General features: G+C 42.5%; 1 protein-coding gene across 4 annotated transcripts in view; it reads right to left on the bottom strand.

Moving 5' to 3' along the window:
• The window catches only part of FGD5 (FYVE, RhoGEF and PH domain containing 5), a 76,106-nt gene extending 59,692 nt beyond the window's left edge, over nt 1-16,414 (bottom strand). For all 4 annotated transcript variants that reach the window (XR_015805936.1, XR_015805937.1, XM_014874292.2 and 1 more), the window contains exons 1-2: nt 16,342-16,414; nt 6,594-9,537 (exon numbers count right to left, since the gene is read on the bottom strand). Coding sequence is in view for 2 of the 4 variants with exons in the window: in XM_014874292.2 (XP_014729778.2) it covers nt 6,594-9,537; nt 16,342-16,354 (2,957 nt within the window). In the remaining 2 variants the exon portion in view is untranslated. The remainder of the gene's footprint in view (nt 1-6,593; nt 9,538-16,341) is intronic.
• Nucleotides 16,415-18,998: the final 2,584 nt, after the last annotated feature.

Here is an 18,998-nt window from a genome sequence, read left to right as displayed (position 1 = left end):
TCTGGAGTGCTAAAGGAAAGTGCTCTCCTGTGTTTTCTAGGAGGTCAGGCTCATTTCCCAGATTAAAATTAGAGTTGGCTGTACTTTCGCTTGGTGGAGGTTTTTTTTAAGTTGGAAAAGAAGGTTAGGATTGATTAAAAATCACACAGATTTGTAATACCTGGCCCGGATGAATCTGTTAAATAATTCTGGCCTCTCTCCCAAATAATTGTGGAAAATCAAAACCATCTCAATTCTGCAACTCAAAAATATGGTTTCATTCAGAATTTACTTCAGTATCTATTTTTTTTTAATTGCCAATGAAACAATCAGAAAAAATGTCATGAACCACAGAATTTTTTTTGGGGGGGGGTTGTTTCTTGGACTTTTCAATTAGGCATGCACATTTTATCTCTCTTGTAGCCACTGAAGCAATGTTTTTTTTTTAACTGTAATCGAATGGCAAGATAAATTACTTGTCCAGACAACTTAATATATGTCACTCTCACAGTGGCTCTTTACCTTGGATGTATTAACTGTGATGTAGTTTTATCTCACTGCCACAGTCTAGACTTTTTAAGCCTAGCAATGTGAAAACAGAAAGCATGAAGGAGAAATTTTGAGGTGCCCAGTTTTACTTCACATACTGCCCTTTCCTATTTAAGGACCAGAAGATTTGACTTTAAAGGTGTGTTGTAGTGTATGTAGTCCGTTACTTCTGTAGACATGTGTGCTAATGAAGAGTCTTTTCTGAGTTCCTCTAGCCAACTCTCACAACTAAGAATGCAGACTGATACCTGGCATGTAAGAGGATAAAAGACTTTCATCCGAAACACTAAACTAGCTACCCTGGATGAGGGCCCATCAGGGGGATGCAGTGGGTTAATATCCAAGTTTAGTAAATGTATGCAAGGCAAAAAGACAAAGTGCCAACAGACTGAAGAGGTATTTAATTTGGGACAGCTGAGAATAGCTGGATGGAGACTGTGGAGCAGACATGCAAATATCCCTTGTCTCAGCTCATCAGTACCTAGCTGTATTTCTTTTGAGAAAAACAAGTTTGAGTATCCCTGTGATACTGATAAAGCTGGTGTAGAATGAGTCAGACAGAACACCAAAAGGCACTTACTAACAATAGGTCTAAATCTGTTTGTTCTAGAACTTTCATGGATAGCATCTAATTAATCCAGCCAGCTACCCAAGTGAAAGGATCTTTTTATAAGCTCTTTAAGAGGGTTCTTGGCAAAACAAATAACACCTCTTAAATATGTTCTTCCATCCATTAAGTCTATTTGGTTGATTAAAGTAAAATTAATTATTGTATGCCACTGAACACCAAATTTGCAGAGGAAGTTTTTACATTAACCCCTCTTTGGGTCCAGCAAAAGAATTCTTGTAGGATAATTAAAAATGTGTTGTGCACTATAAATAACTTTGCTGGGTGTCACAACAAACCACAAGCTACTAGACTGGATTTGCGTTTAAAATGCAATAGCATTCTGTTGCTTTTGTTACAAATCTTATCTAGAGATACACCCTGTGTCATGGAGCAGTGGATTCTGGAAAGGCTACAGCATTCTAATGTGCAATCTCTGCTTCAATAAATCTTCTCAGGCTCCTGGTGGGGGTGGGAGAGGAGAAAGGCATGCACAGAACAAGGCATGCAATAACATGTCATGTTTTTGACATTAAAAGGCCTGACCATTAAAAACATTTCATCACCCTGTCTGCAGCACATGCTTTCTTTTTGCATGGTTCTAGGAATGCTTAAATCACTCCAATATCACTTCTGTGCTCCATAATCATCATCCAGGATAATTCTGCAATATGCATGAGACTCTCTCCTCTTGTGTAACCTCACTGAAATGTATTTCTGGATCATTTAATGAAAATAGTGAAGACAGAGAAGTCGGCCCAGGCATAAAACCCCTCAGGATATGAAGAGGGTGTTAGGTACACATTCCTTCTTTTCTGCACTGTAATTTGATCATTAAAGTAGCCATCACAATGAAGTCCACCTACTAATAAAGCCAACATCTGCTGAGGTCTTTGGACCATTTCCTGCCAGGTATATGAGACTGTGATTTCTCATAAACAAATCCAGCACGTTGTGTCTGAGCAGCAGCAGCCCTCTGAGGCTGTGCTATGCGTGCAGAATGGTGATGTGCAATGCAAAGCTGTGCTGGGGGAGCACACTGGCTTCCTCACAACATATACTGTCCCCACACATCTGCATCCCCAGCATGAACCAAGACAAGCAGCTCCACAGATATGAAGAAACAGGAGAGCAGTCATGGAGCTACTGAAAAAATTGATACTTGCATGTGGGCAACGTATCTTTCATTCTTTGGTATTATATATGACATTACTGATACTGTCTAGAGACACTTCTCAGAGGTGCTTCTTAGAAAAACTCTGCTATCCAAGATCCCTTAAGATCTTGTTTTTTCTGTCTCTAATGCCTGATAATGCAAGGTGAAACATGCTTGTGCCCAGCTCTCAGCAGCATCAGGTTATCTCCCGCAGACTGCTCCCTGTCTATAAACAGCCTGAAGTCCTGCATTAACTGCTATCACTTTCTAATTCTTTGCTGCAGTTCAGACAATACTCAAGTAAACAGAAATAAAAACATCACTCATGTCAGAGCTGGCTGTAGCTGTTGTCAAGATTTTCAATAGGTTGTGCACGGCCTGAAGTCAAGTATAGTTCTGAGATCCCTTATTCTGCAATGAGCTTGCTTTCAGGTCTATGCTGCAAAATTCAAGAACTGATGAAAGCTCATGGGATTTTATTTTCCATCATGTTCACCAGATCACAAGTGACAACGTCTCTTTCTCTTGTCTCTAGGCTCAGGCCCTGATCCTCCTTCCCTCTGTGACAGCATTTTTATGGGACCTACTCCCATCTGCAAGATCTAGAACACAGCACATTTCACATTGACATAAAGGAAAACTATGCAGAGATTCTTATAAGTGATTTTAAAAACTTAGATTACTTTAAAAATCCTCTCACAATGCTCATGATCACTTTGGTTCTCTTCAGCTTAATGACTGTCAGCAAAATTCCTTACATCTGACCCATACAGATCTTTAAAGGAGCTAAGCCCCAGCAGTAGACCACTTCTGTGCTACCTCCATGACAAACATTAGCATAACACTAGCACTGGGAAGTGCTAGACCTACAAAATCAAAGTTCTGGCTCTTGTCTCATCAACGCTATGGGTACATGCTAGCTTAGTGTAGCCATAGAGCAGGGATTTAAGAAGCAGACAAGTAGGAACTGAGTGGCTAGAATCTGTTTTCCTGTGAAAGCAAGAAAGGAAAGGATGGGAAAAATCTTTCCCAAAACAGCTATCTAAAATCTATGGTGAATCTGTAGCTCGAAGCCTGCTTTGCCTAGATTTGTCTCCAGTATAGATATACCTTGCTTTTATTACAAATGCAGGGTAATGTCAGCAACATTGCTATTATCATACATAGCAGTGAGCCAAAAGACAGCTTGAACTGTGTTGAACATGTGTATCTTTTTTGGGTGTCCTCTGATAGCCATGCCTGTACTGAGCAGCTCTAGCTAGGACAAGCAGAAAAACAAAGCATGAGTTGATTTTAACTTCTTGACAAAATTCTCCTTGAGTTTTACCATAAAGAGGAAAGTATGGTAACTGGACTGCTCATTGGGATGAGAAGTCTTGATGTGCTCAGCACACGGGCATCAAGAACAAAACCAGCTAACAAACTACATGTCTTTTTTCTGCCCTTCTCTCCTAGAAAATGTCAGAAACATTTGCAAATTTGGTGTTGCTTTTCCTTTCACAACTACTCCTTGTATACCAGGTTATTTTGATTATCTCTAGAATGCTTCCCCCTCCTTTGCTCTTTGTTGGGACAGAATCAACTATAGCCTTATGGTTTTCTTTGGGCCACTGTTCACCTGAATGAATTATCATAGGAAGGGGCAGGTTCCACCTGTATAAAAAACAATCAGGTGCTTAAGCTGTACCTATTGCTTCAGCTGCATTTTTTATTCAAGGAGTGAAAGGCTTCAGGAGTTTCTAGTGGCCATTCCTCGTGCCCATCTGATGCAATACCACAGCTGTATTTCTCAGAGCTTATTAAAATCTTGGTATTGCTGTTAGGATTCTCCTGCTAGCTGCATAGCAGCACACCTCAAATGTCTGTTCTTTTAAGCAAGAAAATTAAACAGTGAATCTTCTCATCAGAGAGTTTCTGTGAAGTCTCCTCCCGCCCCACTGTTCCCTAGTCATACACAGCAGGGAAGGTTCCTGGTTTATAATAATTTTTTATAACACTCGCATTCTGTTCTCTGAAGTTTGATAGAAAAGTTGTACTTGGCTATTCATCAACAATGTAGCAATTCCATAAGGTATCACCAGATGCTAAATACAAGTGCTCTACGGGTGAATAAAAGAAAAAGTTCCACAAAAAAGAAGTTAATGGGCTCAAATACCAGGTATTGAAAAGGTTTAATCCAACACACTTGTACTCTCAAACAGCTGAAAAAAGCCTCTGAGCAAGGTGCAGTTCAAAGAAATTCTTATCCCTGCGTGGTTGTGGTAGAGGTATGTTTCGTAGGTATTCTTACTAGAAATCTTAAATCCATGGCAATGCATTTTTATGCCAAACTACTTTAGCAGCAAATAAAACATCTATGTCCATACATCATGTATGCATGTGTACAATTTGCTTTGCTTTACAATTAAACCATACACGATTTCTTCAAGTTTGTTTTGCCACTGGATGTGTATGTACATGGGATGTGTATTTACATTTCATCAAAGCTTTTCAGGCATGTCTTTGTCCAAAACACGCTGACAAATACAGTAAATTATAGCCATCTCAGCGGTAATTATGTCTGCCTGGTGCTCTTCCCCTCCACCCTGGTTATCTTGATAAGAGGGCTGTACAGGAGCCTAGCCTTCATTTCACCCCCAATGGCAAAAACTGCATTCACAACAAGCAGCAGGCTGAAGAATTATGTTTGTGCCTTGACCTCGAGACTTCCTGAACCAGTTTGGATTGGCTCTCCCTTTGAAACTACAGGCTTCCACAGGAAGTTCATAAATGGGCCCAAGTCACAGCAATTGACGTAGACCTAATATTTTTAACTTGGTTCTTCAAGAACTACCTAAAATGGGTGGTGTTTCATGGACACAAAGAACTGCCCAGCCTTTTCAAAAGCAAATGTCCGTGTGCTGGTTAAAATGCAAACGACTGAAAGCAAGTGAGCAATGTAGCTTTTGCTGCTCTGGGGATGTGGTGGTGTTCTTGTGAAGCTGCACTGAGCTCCACCATGTCCCTGTGTCAACATCACTGGAGCTTCCAATACTGCAGGCAGCCATCGTCTCCAAAGAGCTAAACCACAGGCCTGTGTTCCACATCCCTCAGCTTCAGGTGCGTTTGGATCCACTGTTTAAGCCTTGATGCACTCTTTCCCCATGTCCTACTCACTACCCCACATCATTTGTGTCTTAGAAATGGTTTGCAAGACTCATTCAGAGGTGTTAAAGAAAAGTTCTTTTACTCCCTAAGTCTAAAATACCCTGTGTGGGATTTGTGAAATGCCCATGGTTTGTTCCATCCACAATGACGAGATGACCAGAAAAAAATAAATGTTGCAAAGAAACACAAATATTAAATCTTTTAGGGAATGGTGGATGCAAATGGGCACGAAAACCTTACTTCTAATATCTTTATCTTTTTCACACAGCTCTAACAAAAGGCAACTGCATTAAAGATATTCCTTTCCATTCATTTGCTTTGCATCATGTTTTTCTCATTATCCATTAAAAACGAACTTAACAGAAAACACTCCTCTTATTTACATCTCTTCCACTGATTGTACACGATAATTTGACAAGAGGTGCAAATTCAAAGGTTTTGAGCGCATTGCTCCTACGTTCCTATGAAAAGGACATTTTCTTGTTTGCAAATAACCTAATGGAATGAATTATTAATGGAATTGTTATTAATGTTAGCAGTGCATATGATTTCAGAACTATTAATTAATTTATAAGTTAGCAGCTCTGTCCAAGGGTGATGACAGCCCTTAATGCAACTTCTAAAATTCACTGTCTAGCCTGACTAGTTCATGACTTAGGATTTTCTGGTCTACACTTAAATGATGTACTTTGAAATATAAATCATGTATATATTATTGTTTTGAGAAATTGACAGGAATTTTAAAAAGAAGCAGGACCCCTTCCAGCAAAGGCTCTCTTTTCATTCAGTCAAGAAGTCCGAAGCCTTTCTTACTGAAGAACAAAGCAAGCTCTCCCCATTTCCCCTGCCAGCCACAAAAATTAGATCCACTGGATAAACCAAGTATTTTTGAATTTCCTGCCTGCAAATCATAGGATCCATATCCTATTAATTTACAAAGTATTAATTTACAAAGTAAGGAGTTAATTTGATGTCTTTTTGTTTTTTCCCCACTGATAAAGGCTTATCTTGTATTCTTCCAATCTGTCTTGTAAGCATTTTCTGAGAGGGGTATAAGTCAGCCAACATGGAGAATCTGCCTATAATACCTAGCAGTGAAGGCCTTGCTTGTTTGGCCAAGGCTAGCAGGTCTTACATAATAATTTCTTACAGTACCTTTCTGTCTCCTGGTCTGTGGTTTGCTGCTTATTCTCAAAGCCAGTGAAGCTGCTCATATCCACGTAGCCATCGTTCTCATTAGCAACAGATAATGCTCTGCTCGGATCTTCAAAAAACTCGGTAAAAGTTCCTGCTCTGGTGGATCTCCGAGGAGGAATTTGTATGTTTTCATAGTCAGAGCTCATAGCAGGAATGTTCTCATAGTCAGATGTATCAGCATTGGGAAAAGAAATAGACCTAGGTTTCGTTAATGGGAGTGGCATGAAAGGAGGTCGGGACCTATCCTCAAAGGACTCCACCCTTGACACACTCCTGCTGAAGGACTTGGGCGTTCCTTTTCTTTTGCCATCCTTATAGAAAAGAACAGCCGAGGGAGACTCAGATGCACGGAGCTTCTCCACATGTGATTTTAGTTGAGGTGAGCTACTTAGGCTCCTCCTTTCCAGCTCCATCAGCCTGGGAGGCCCATGATAGCTGGACTCTGAGGAGGACCTTGAAGAAGAAACATTAACATCTACATGGACTTTATTTTCACTTTTCTTCTTGAACTTTAGAGTAAGAAACCTCTTAAAAGAAGATTTCTTTTTCTTGGAATACTTAGCAGGTGAGTCATTCTCTATCAAAAGTGAAGGTGAACTTTTAGTGATTGGCTTTTTGGTGATGTAGGCAAGTTCAAACGGAGGTGGTATATCAACAACTGAGGATGGAGTAGATATGCCACATGATGATAGATGATTTTGCTGGGAAAAACTACCTGAGGAACCATTGACACAAGGCAAAGACAAGTTGTCTTCTGTCCTTTTTATTCTAACACCATCCAGTACACAGACATCACTTTCTCTGTAAACAGAGATAGGTATCTCTCTCCCTTCAACAGAATAAGATCGAGGATATAAAATAAAGTGTCTTGACTTGGTTGGTAAAGCCCTGTTGGCTTCTACTGGCTTTCCTTCCAATGAAAAGGAGTTATTGCTTAACTCTTCTGTCCCAGAGCCGTTTCGAGAAGAGGGTAGATCAGTTTCAGGTCCAGTTTCTTCTGGAACAGTTTCGGGGACATAGCCTGGCATTCTCCCAGAGAGAGATCGTGTTCTAGTGACAATACTTTTACGATCAATGGGCAGCAAGTTGTTTTCACCATCCATGCCTAATTCATCTCTTTTACTATGATCACCTCCTAACTCAGTCTGCACATCATGGACAATTTCATTTTCTTCAGGAAGCACATAAGGATCATCTAGGGAATCACTGCTCGTTTCTCTTTTCTCTGATTCATCACTCACAGTGACCACTTCAGGGACTGCTAGATTTTCGTGCAAAACATGTTTGGTCCCACATTCGACATTAATTTTGCCATGTTTACAGATTTCTAAGTCTTCCTCAAGTGGTACACCTTGGAGTGAACTTGAGACACTTTTGCTGAGGCTGTTTGTTTCCACCTCATTGTCTTTGAGTTGCAACTCATCTGACTTAGAGGCTTCCACAGTATTTTCATTATGCTTTTCAACAGTCACATCTTCCAGCTCTGGCTTCACCCCTGGGCTACAAGGTAGACTGTCAGAAATCATCCCATCTTCAAGCAGAGAGACCCCTTCTGTTTGAAGATTCTCGTCTGAATGTTCCATGGGTATTTCCTCACCACATTCATTCTCACAAGGTGCAATCTGACAGCCATCATCCATATTCTCTGCATTCACAGTTTCTTCTTCCCCTTTCCCAGAGTCTTTCCTTGCTTCACGGGCTAGCTCTGATGTCTTCTCACTTCTCCCCTCAGTGATCTGGCAGCCATCATTGGCATTTCCTGTGTTTGTATTATTGTGCTCATTTGGGTCTACTTCCTCCTCTTCAACTGCTGTTTGATAGATGAACTCTGCTAAACCATTTTTGGCACCACGTTCATCTCCATACAGTTCTAAGCCAGGACCTGTTTCTTCACTGTCCTCCTCAGGCAGCATGTCAGGGCTTGCACAGTCATCATTTTCTAAGTCCGCTTCCATGTTCAAATCAGGCTGTGCATGCACACTGTGGTCATCATTATGTGCTAGACACCCATCTGCCATTTCTAAAATCTTAGGCAGTTCTTCCTCCTCTTGCCCTGCCTTCTCACAAGCTGGGATTGATTCATCTGCAGGCAGTGGCATTGCAATGGTATCTCTACAGGTGTCACCCATTAGTTCCTCATCTCTATTCAAAATGTTCACACTGTCAATCTCACAATCACTACTGTCCTTGAGCAGTTCTAGGTTGTAAGAAGATTCTTGACTGTTTTTGGTTTCAGTACAATCACCTACAACATCCTCATCTTCATCTACATTCTTGGTAGCATCGTTATCCCCATCTGGGACATCTAAGGACTCCTCACGAAGTGCTTTGGACTGGCCACAGTCTCTGGATGACTCCTCAGAGTCTGGTTCCCTTGGTTTAGCAGTATCTGAAGAGTTATGGTGCTCATCTTCAACGACTTCTTGATTACTGGTATTCTCATCACTAGTTATGTTATCCTCTTCCTTCTCCACCTTTTCTGGAGTTTCTGAGACTTCATTTTCCACAGAAGAATCTAGGTTTTGATCATGCTCATGTTCCAAATAGTGACAGTCTTTGCTGGGCAGCTGAGCTTCAGGAATTACAATGTATTCATTATCTGCCTCGGATTCTAGGCAATCAGCATTGCATCGGTTTCCTTCACACAGCTCTCCATCAAGACACATGAGTTTCCCATTTGCACATTTATTTAAATTATTGTTGGTAGAAACACAGGATTTGCCCTCAGTGTCAGCTGAGAATTTTGGCTTGGGAGCAATAGGTGGTTTGGGACCCCTAGACACAGAGTTCTGGTTATGAAGAATATCAGCTCTTGGTAGTGAAGGAGAAAATTTGGAGACAGGTGCTGGAGAAAGATGACCGATAATCTTTGGTTTTGGTGCTAATGGTGGCTTTGAGAATTCTAGAGAAAAGAGACAAAAGTCATGTTAGTCATCTTGGTTTCTTATTAAAGAATATATCCTGCAAGACACTTTATCAGTGACTTGTAATGCAGAAGTAGTCCAGCCAATGAAAGGCTGAACTCTGAAAGGAGAACTGAAGGAGCAAAGCATATAGTCCATATGTCCTTCCATGTGGCATCGTAACTATTCCAGTGAGCATAGTTTAAGGTCAAAACTGAACTGAACTAGATGCAGCCCTAACACACTTGGGGAAAGATGTACAGCTGCAGACAAGGGTGTGTCATACTTCAACCCAAAACATGAAGAGAGTTACTGGTTTAAGCTCAAATTCTGTTTTCAGTGTACAGCTTCTTCAGCCCTTTAGTTAAAAGAGCCTCCATTCCTCCTGTAAATGCCAGGATCCCTTGCAGGTACAAACTTCTCTAAAAAACAAAATGTATTTTAAGAAGTTAATTACCTTGCAACATAAGGTTAGCCTTATACGTCTAGTGGTAGTGCTGACACATTTGTAGGAGAAATCAAGCAGACTGGCAATAAAATAAATTGAAGCTATGTGAATTAAATCATATCTCTATCACCATTTTATTCACAGTAGTTTGCCTGACACAGCCATTTCCAGCTGTCTTGGTCTGAAATTAATATCCTTCAAAAACTAAATGAAATGCTGAAAGACTGCATAAATAGGCAGCAATAGGGATCCTCCCCTGTGAGATTTTTTATGAGATTAAATATGTAGTGTGAAGAAGCCAGCATAACAAATGGTTACAGATGGTAAGAAGTAGGGAGAAATGGTTTCCTCCTATTGCTGTTTCCTAGCCATCAATAGACAATTACACAGTTAAGCAATCAAAAATCTCTAACTATTTTTATAATTTTAATTTACACATTGTGGTGGAAAAGCAAGGGCTCTCCATTGTAATGAAAAGCACAGGACAAACTATTTCATCATGACAGAGACAGAAACAATTCTTTGTGCATAATCTTCATGCCCTACTCACAGAATAGCATCTCAAAAGTTGGGTCACTGTTCCTTCATGAAATCCTATCCAAAATCATGGTATAAGTTTCAGAAAATGTAGCTACTATGCTGTTGTATTTAAAGTATTTTGAAATGCAGACTTTGGATATGTAGAAGTGCAGACAGTTAGAACTGAGCTGTGCACTGTACTGAGAATAAAGGAATACTGAATGCAAACTGCTTGAAAAGGATTCTCTGATTGTCCTGATATTTGGCGGCATTACACTTTTGTTACTGTTATTCTAGTATAATTGGAGTAATTTGTACTAATACTGGCTCATTTGTTTGGTTAGACTCTAGGAGACATAAAAGGCTGTTTCTTCTGATCTTCTTAACCTTCCTGAAATTTCTTCTGATACTCAGAAAGAAGTTGACAATTTGGCATTCTGATGTAATCAGAAAACAGTCTTTCTAGAGTTAAAAGACACCAGAGAAATTTCATCTAAGTTAAAAACTGAATCAGTGATCTCAGCCCAGAAGAAACGAAAAGTCTGTTCTAAGCAGGCGCCTTAGCTCACCTACTGCTTCATTCTGCATCTGGAGTTTTATCCAATCCAGCCACATGTGGGAGACTTAACTCATGATAAAGGAAGGAGAGAGAACTGTGTATTCACCAGTCTGCAGTTACTGTGGTGTTTCACAGTATCCACTGCTGCTTTAGGCTGCTGGGTGTCCTTCTAATCGCAGAATGGGTAACTCGTCTTTCCCCCTCCATTAAGTCAGAAACTTTTGGAAACTTTCACTCCGGTGATAATTTTCTACAGCAAAATGATCAAATAATCTTGAGTTTTTCCTTCTGCTACCTTCAGTAACACTGCTGCCGGAATAGAACTTATGGTAATGGACCCTGTTCACAGTCTAGTAACAGGCATTATCATGTCCTTCTCTTACCCACTTGTGCCAGCTACTGGTCACTACTGTTTCCTTACACAGTTTTTTCCCTAACTGCTCTGTCCATTGAGTTTGCCTTTCACAAGGCTCCTTAAACAATTTTCCTTTTTCTTTGGTGGGGGTGTGAGGAAGAGGCAGCAGGAGGAGTGCAAATGTTTGTTTAAAAAATAACCCAAACAAAAGAAAGCACAACTTCTTGCTTTTATCACAATTTCATTCTACTTCAATTTCTGCTTCCTTTGCTGTCTGAGCCACTTGAAAGGTTCTGGCTGTAACTTCTAAATGGACACAATGCAACATTGCACCATAAGCAACGTGTATGCTCACAAATAATTGTGCATGTTTATTTTAGAATGTATTTTATGTTGGAGGGGGACACACCCACCTTGTGCTTAAAAGGAAACGCTCGGGGAATACAAATTCCTTTAGCCTGCTCCTCCCCTTATTGTTCAGGGCTTCCTTGTACTGACAAGGACCACTTCCTCTCCTTACCCACCTTCCTTCAGGCAACCCTGCATAGTTCTATTCCTGCCATGATCCATATGAAATTGCATTACATTAGTCTCCTTCTGTCCAAGTTTCTAAGCAGTCAACAGTAGTCTAGCAGCTCACCTGGAATAGCTCTCCTGGAATAGCAATCAACCCATGCAGCCTTCACTGTTCAAGTGTTTCTTTGAAACAATATACATTTTGCAGTGCGATGTTACCAGGCATACTGCAACTACCCACTTTCAAATGTTTTCAAATTTAGGATTTCAAATTTAGCCTAGAATTTAATTAAGGCTTATAGGGAACCATACCTCCAAAACACCACCACCAAGAACTAACTAAACACTTAGGTTTCACATTTGCCTGGATGTATGTAGACATGTCCCAGGGCGATAGTCTTTGCTAGTGGCTCAAGAAAGGACATAGCTCCACAGTGCAGATACTGGTTCCAGCCCTGACTGGTGCTGCAATCCAGTTCAGGCTTCTTTTAAGACGCTGAAAGTAGGTTTTTAGGAGCAATGAACTTTTGTGGACCTGTGTTTCTTTCATGCCTTTGGCATTAATTCAACTCAGACATATGTTAAAATGGGAAAGGCACTGAGGACAGGAGGCAGAAATGCATTGTTCAGGGATTTGCAGAGCTTTTGTGTGGAAGTGACAGGGAAGATGAAGGGACAATATTGCAACAGTGGGATGAGACTGCACCAAACCCAGAATCCTAGCAGAAACCAAGTCTTGTCTGCCACTGCTTCTGCCCAGGAAGAAGGGATTGAGATAACAGATGGAAAGTGTCTGAGAAATAGGAGGTAGAGAGGGAATTTCCAGGCAAGGACATCAGAAAGTCTTGTTCAGCTCTGATCAGGAGCTTTGTAATTTCACATAGCTATATCAGAATGAAGTTAAAACTCATTTTTTAGGAGGCTTTGGTCTAAAATCAGGAATAGGTGGACTATACACCTTAGTATCACTGTATTTTAATCCTGTAATTAATTGTTCATTAAAAAAATGAAGCCCTTATTTCCATTTAGTGCTGCCTTGCTTGTATCTCCAGCTCATATCTCCAGTATTTATTATTGCTTCTTCCATTGAAACATCCCATTTATTATTGTTTCTTCCATATCATTAATTGTGCAATATTTGATGCAGAAATAGTTCTCTTTGTTTTACAGCATATAAGTGCATCACTTATTTCACACTACTGGAGAAAAGTCTGAGATTCCAAAAATTACATAAGAAGTGAAAAGAGTTGCATGGGAGTAACTTGAAATGGAAAAGGTATTCAGACTAGGATTTTCAAATGATGTAGGAGTGCAAATCTTCCTATCAATTGGGATTTCAGTCCAGATTCAGGTACCAGTTTGACTTGAACACATATTAGATACTTATATGGCTTTTGAGAATTTGGACTTCAGGAACTTGAAATACGAGGTCCTGGTCAAAATCAACAGGCCCCTAAATGCCTCAGATATTTACGAAAATGGTATCTCATGTTTTTCCTAAGTCTGATACTTTTGAGAAACATCTGTCCTCTCTTACCAGTATACGTTCTTGTGATCAAAGATACTCTGAATACAGCAAGAGGGCTACACAGTGCAAAGACAGACCTATAGTCAGTAGTAACTGTCCCAACAATTCCCATGGGAATGTTATCATCCTGAAAGCCATAACTGCAGTATTTACAGCTGGGCTGTCAAAGCACATCCCATCCTGCAGAACTAAAATGCTAGGTACAGTTACAGGAATACATCCTCTATGATTAGATCAATGCATTATGACTCTGGGATATCAGGTTAGCACCTTACAAATTTCTGTTACCTATATAGCTTTACTGCAGTCCTCTGTAAATATAAAACAATAGCATAATATCCCACAGTGAAACCCTGCTGGAGAAGGGGAAAAAATCAAAAGGCAATAAAATCAGGAAGAGGTATGTTTCAACACCAAAAATATCTTGATCCTAGAAATTATCCCATGTTTTCAGTCTCTAGCCAACTATACATAGAACTCATGCTGGTGAGCTCAGCTATGAAAAACCACATGTACACGACAAATCATCTTGATTCTAAACTACTACCACATATTTATTTTTAATGTAATTGTAAGTGTTTGCAATGCTGCCAGATTGGCTCTGTTTTCACAACAGTAACTTAACACTGAGGCAGACAATGTGTTGTTTCATATATTGCTTCCTAGGAGCAAAGAAGATGGTTAAATTCTCTGACAGGTCAGCATCTTTTCCTGTATCACTTTCAGTAGCAGCTGAAAGAATATACAGTCTGCTTATATCCCTGAACAATCTGGAGTCTAATGTCTGTACATTTTTCCTATGGGCAGCATCATTTCAGCACCTGGCAAAAAAAATTACTAGAGTCTGGAAGGTCCTGTTATATGAGGCTGGTTTGGTCTCTTATCTGTGGCCTTGGGTAGATTGCTTCATCTTTCTTTTCATATCAGTTCTGCATCTCTGAGGATAATCCATATCTCCCTTCCTGTTCTCTATCTGTCATTATTTTAACTTCTGTGAGATCACAGCTGCCATATATGCCTGCCCATATGACTGTACTTACCGGTGCTATGCATTACTTTAATACAAAGATAGCTAATGCTGGTGCCCAAGTTGTACCAGCTAATAAATATCCCTCTCCTTCAGATTCAGTAGGAAGTTCTGCTTTGCACTGATGGGGGAGACATTCCTTGCATTGTGCAAACGTACAAAACAAAGGCTGAGAAGGGATATGAGCACTCTATAAATACAACCTGGAGGTAAACACCAGAAGAGGAAAAGAACTATTTTTAAGCAAAAGGACAATGTAATCACAGAAATAAATGGTGTTGAATCTGATCTGAAAACCAGGAATAGCAGGAGAGCTACCTGAAAAGTTTTTGTTTTGGATATAATTGGAGGAATTAATAGAAGCAGTAGTAAAAATGGGTGCCACTTTTGATAATGAAGGCAGTCCCCTTTGGTCCTACATACCTGAAAAATAAAAACTGCTAATGAAGTTTAAGTCTTTACAAATAGATACATCTGATATTCCTTACCCTGCACTTCCACTGACAACAGGAGGAGATTAGAGCTGGTCTGTTTTAAATAACGGACAGATGAAGGAAGAGAGGTAGGAGCATCATTGTTAAAGTTAGTTTTGGCTGGGCTTCATTTTCAAATGAGTTTATCTCCTGGGAGGGACAGAATCAAGTTCAGACTAGGATCAGAAAATAGAATGGAAATATCACTAGATTTTAGGAAAGCGTCTCACTCCCTACTCCAAGAGGAAAGAGAACCTTTTTGCTTTAAACTCAGAGGAATGGTATAATACACTGATACAACAGAGGACTGCTGGGTTTGACCTAAAAGAACTTTTCCAATCCTATATTCCTATGCTTTGGCAAGCAATAATTCACAGTTTCCCAATACAGAACAGTTGTAGGGCAAGGTATCTAGCAGTAAAATCCCTGGACTTCAGGATGTACCCATACATTCCAAGTGAGGTGCCCAGTAATATTCACCTGGAACAAGGAAACACAATGGAAAATTTTAGGGCTAACGAAAAAGAACTGTTGCTCTTCCTCTTTCATTCTAGAAGCAGCTTTAAATTTTTCTAAATAACTCCAGTTAGCAATAATTGTTTCCTGCATTGCTATGTTTTTCATACACATGCCTCACCCCTGAAAATCAGAAAATCTTGGTGGACAGTTTAAAGTTTGCCCCAGTTTTCCGGTGCCTTCTTTTTATGTTTTAACTGTTGAATACCTTGTTCCCTTATTCTGTCTCTTTCTCCTTCCCAGTTTCCATCAAGGAAAACATCTGAAAAGTTAATAGAAAGGTGGAGGAAGAGTTTGGGTTTGCGTTAGAGAGCAAATTCTGCAAAAAACATTACTTTTCCCCAAAAATATACTCTTGGAAAGAAAAGTCACAGCAAATTCCCTAGGAACTTCGTGAACGCTTGATCGTATCCGAGGGAGTAGTGGGCACACAGCCGTGTCCCTTAGCAAGCGCAGCCTTGCCGGTCTGCCAACCTGGTTGCCCCTGGAACGCCTAACCTCGCTCGCCCTTAATCCCTGACCGGCTGGGCAAGCAACGGGGCACTCAGAGCCTCAGGGAGCCATTGAGCTGGGTGGCGGGGTAAAGGAGGGCCGGACCCGGACGGAGGGTGCCCGGGGGAGCGGTGCCATCCCCAGCGGCACGGCTCAGAATCTGCCGACCCCGAAGGAGGGATGCCTGGAGGAAGAGGAATGCGAGCCCCGGAGGAGCCGTGCCGGGGGCAGGGGGTGCAGCTCTGGCGATGGCATGTGCCCGCCCGAGGGAAGGAAGGTGCCGGAGGAAGGAAGCCCGCCCTGCGTTTGCTGGCCCCGAGGAAAAGATGCCCAGAAGCAGAGACCCTTCCCGGCAGGCCCGCGCACTTACCAGCGTTGTTCATCTTCCACCCCAACTTCGCTCGCCGGCTGCTCCGGGCGCTCAGCGCATGGCCCCAGGGGCCCCGCCGCCCTCGCCCCTCGAGGCCGCGCCCGGCCCTACTGCCCCTGCGGGGGCACGGGAGCGCAGCGGGGCGGCCGGACGCGGACGGCGGGCTGGGCGGGCGGCGGTGCCGGCCGGGGGCGGTCAGCGCCGCGCGCCTCCGCCCTGCCCCGCGCGCGCCCCGTCGGGGGGCGGTGGCGGCGCCGGGGCCCCGCTCGGCCGGAGGCGCGAGGGGCCGGACCGGGCGGGGCAGGACCGACTGCGTGCAGGCAGCGCCCGCCTCGGGGAGAGTCCGGGAATCCCCGCGGAGAGCGGAGGGCACGGATGCGGCACGGATGCCGAAGCGCGCGCAGGGTCCTTCGGCCTCCTTTTCGCGCGCCCCCCTTCGTGTCCCCACTCCCTTTCCACCGCCCTTGGTCTCCCTTTGCGCTCTACTTGGTCCCCTTCACCCCTTTCTCTATCACCTCTCCCGCCTTCTCCCCTCCTTTCATATCGCCTTCATTCACCCCCCCCTTCCATCATTTTCCCCCCTTCATCCTTTTCCTCCTGCCGATTCTTCTCTTCTCTCCATAATTTCCCCCCTTCCATCCATCCTCCTCAATCTATTAATTCACACACACACCCACACACCCGCTCCATTCCCCCGAGGAACACAACGGCCCCAGCCCAGGACCCTCCACGGAACGAGGCTCGGGGAAGCGCCCGCCCCGCCCCAGGCGTTTTTCCCTAACCGGTAGCATCCCTGCAGAGCCGACAGCACCTGCTGCTGGAAGCGGAATCTGAGTGCAGAGGAGCCAGGCACGGTCCCTCGCATACAAACCACGCTTGCTCAGAGCAGTTTCAGGCGGCTGCAGGCTGCTGTCTGCAGCCCTCTCCCATTAGCCAGCATCTGGCTCAACGAGGTTAATGCGGGCACCCAGTTTTCGGGCTGGTAGCAGCACTAACACCCAGAGAAAACTGGATCGCCCCCTTCCTCTCAATGGAAACATAATGCAGCCTTGCTACGTTTCCCAGTGGGGCTGGTATTGTTCACGCAAGTAAGCACGACTTGGCAGATTTCCCTCTCCTGGCCAAGAAATCTCAGGAGGGCTGAGCTGACTTCAAGATTCGCTTCCCTAGTCGGGGAGGGACCTTTTCTTCCCAGAGCAGAACGGTTGTTTGCAGCAAGCCCAGAGTCCTGCAGGCCAGCAGGCTGGGTATGGGGAGAAGTAGCACATTTTGTACCTGCCCAGTGTCCGAGCGGGGGTGTGAAGCTGTCAGTTCTTTGACATTTTGAATCCGCCAGGAACCATGGCAATTGCTAACACCATCCAGAGAAATTGAATTTTAAATTCCGTTCTGTTCTCGCAAAGGGCCTAATAATCAACATCATCCTGCTGGCAGGTGCTCTATAGTACAGGCAAAGCTCTTTTTCTTGACCTTTCAGTGCGGTATCATTGTGACTGAGAGGGTGCGGGATATCTTGCACTGCAGTTCACAGACCTCTCAAGAGAGAAAGCAAGCCGCGAGGGAAATGGGAATTAAACCCTTCTTTCTGTGGGCTTGAGTGTCTCCCATTGAGACTGGTATTCAGTAATGCTGGGTTGTGGCTCCCTAGAGGACTCTGGTTGTATCACTACGGCTCTATGCATACATTTGCAATCCTGTATGATTCTGGAGATGGATAATTTCACAGTAGCAGCTGTTTCATTACTACTCTGACTGACATAAAGGCCTATATATTCCCTCACAGCACTATGTGTCTGATCTGTGCCCTGGTGCAGGGAACAAAATGGGTTTCCCTGGTCCACCTACAACCAGCTGTCATACAGCCTTCTCCCATCTTCATGTATTGGTCTCTGATCTTATTCTTGCCACCTGCAGCCTTGATGTCTGTGTCAAGCGTCATAAATAGCATGTCAATAGAAAGCAGCATATGAAATAGTTTCAAGAATACAGATTTAAGATCTTGCAAAAGGTAGGGAAAAGTTTACGGGACACAATGGGAAAAGAATGCACAATTTAAAAAATCAAGCATAGTACAAATGATTTGGAAAGATATTCTTTAAATATGTTTTTCAGGAGAATAACTTTTGGTTAAACAGCTGCAAAAAACTAAACAGTAAAGAAAGGGGCAGCAGGAAGGCAAGAAACATGGTTTCATAGAAGAACTGAGAGGTTTGGCTGCATAATTTGGAGGAATTTCCTAATAAACTGAAAAAACATAGTCTAGATTGCAAAGTTTTCTCATACCTAGATACATAGTGGAAGAGCAGTTAAACGTGTTACTATCAAAACAAAGACATTTTAAAAGACATTTTGCAAATAGACTGGACGGTCTTGTAATTAATGTACTATTTCTACAGTGCCCTTCACACAAAATCTTTTTTGGTGTGCTGTAGGACAAAGAGCCATGATACTTCATAGGTTTTGATCCAAAAAATTGATTTGTGAAAAATTTCACTTCTTCTGTGGAAGTAGCTGAACACTCCAGTGGAACCCTATACTTACCGACAAGGAGACAACTCCTGCTCCTACCACCGTGCCATTAGCTCAAAGCCTGGCTAAGGGGCAGGCACTGCCCAAAGTTAATTTTGTGACCTGACTCTACAGAGGCTGAGTGCTCC

The sequence above is a fragment of the Sturnus vulgaris genome, chromosome 11 (genome assembly GCF_052056855.1).
Source record: "Sturnus vulgaris isolate bStuVul1 chromosome 11, bStuVul1.hap1, whole genome shotgun sequence".
NCBI lineage: Eukaryota > Metazoa > Chordata > Aves > Passeriformes > Sturnidae > Sturnus > Sturnus vulgaris.
Note: the sequence above shows the minus strand (reverse complement) of the source record. Positions and strands in the feature narration are given on the sequence as shown.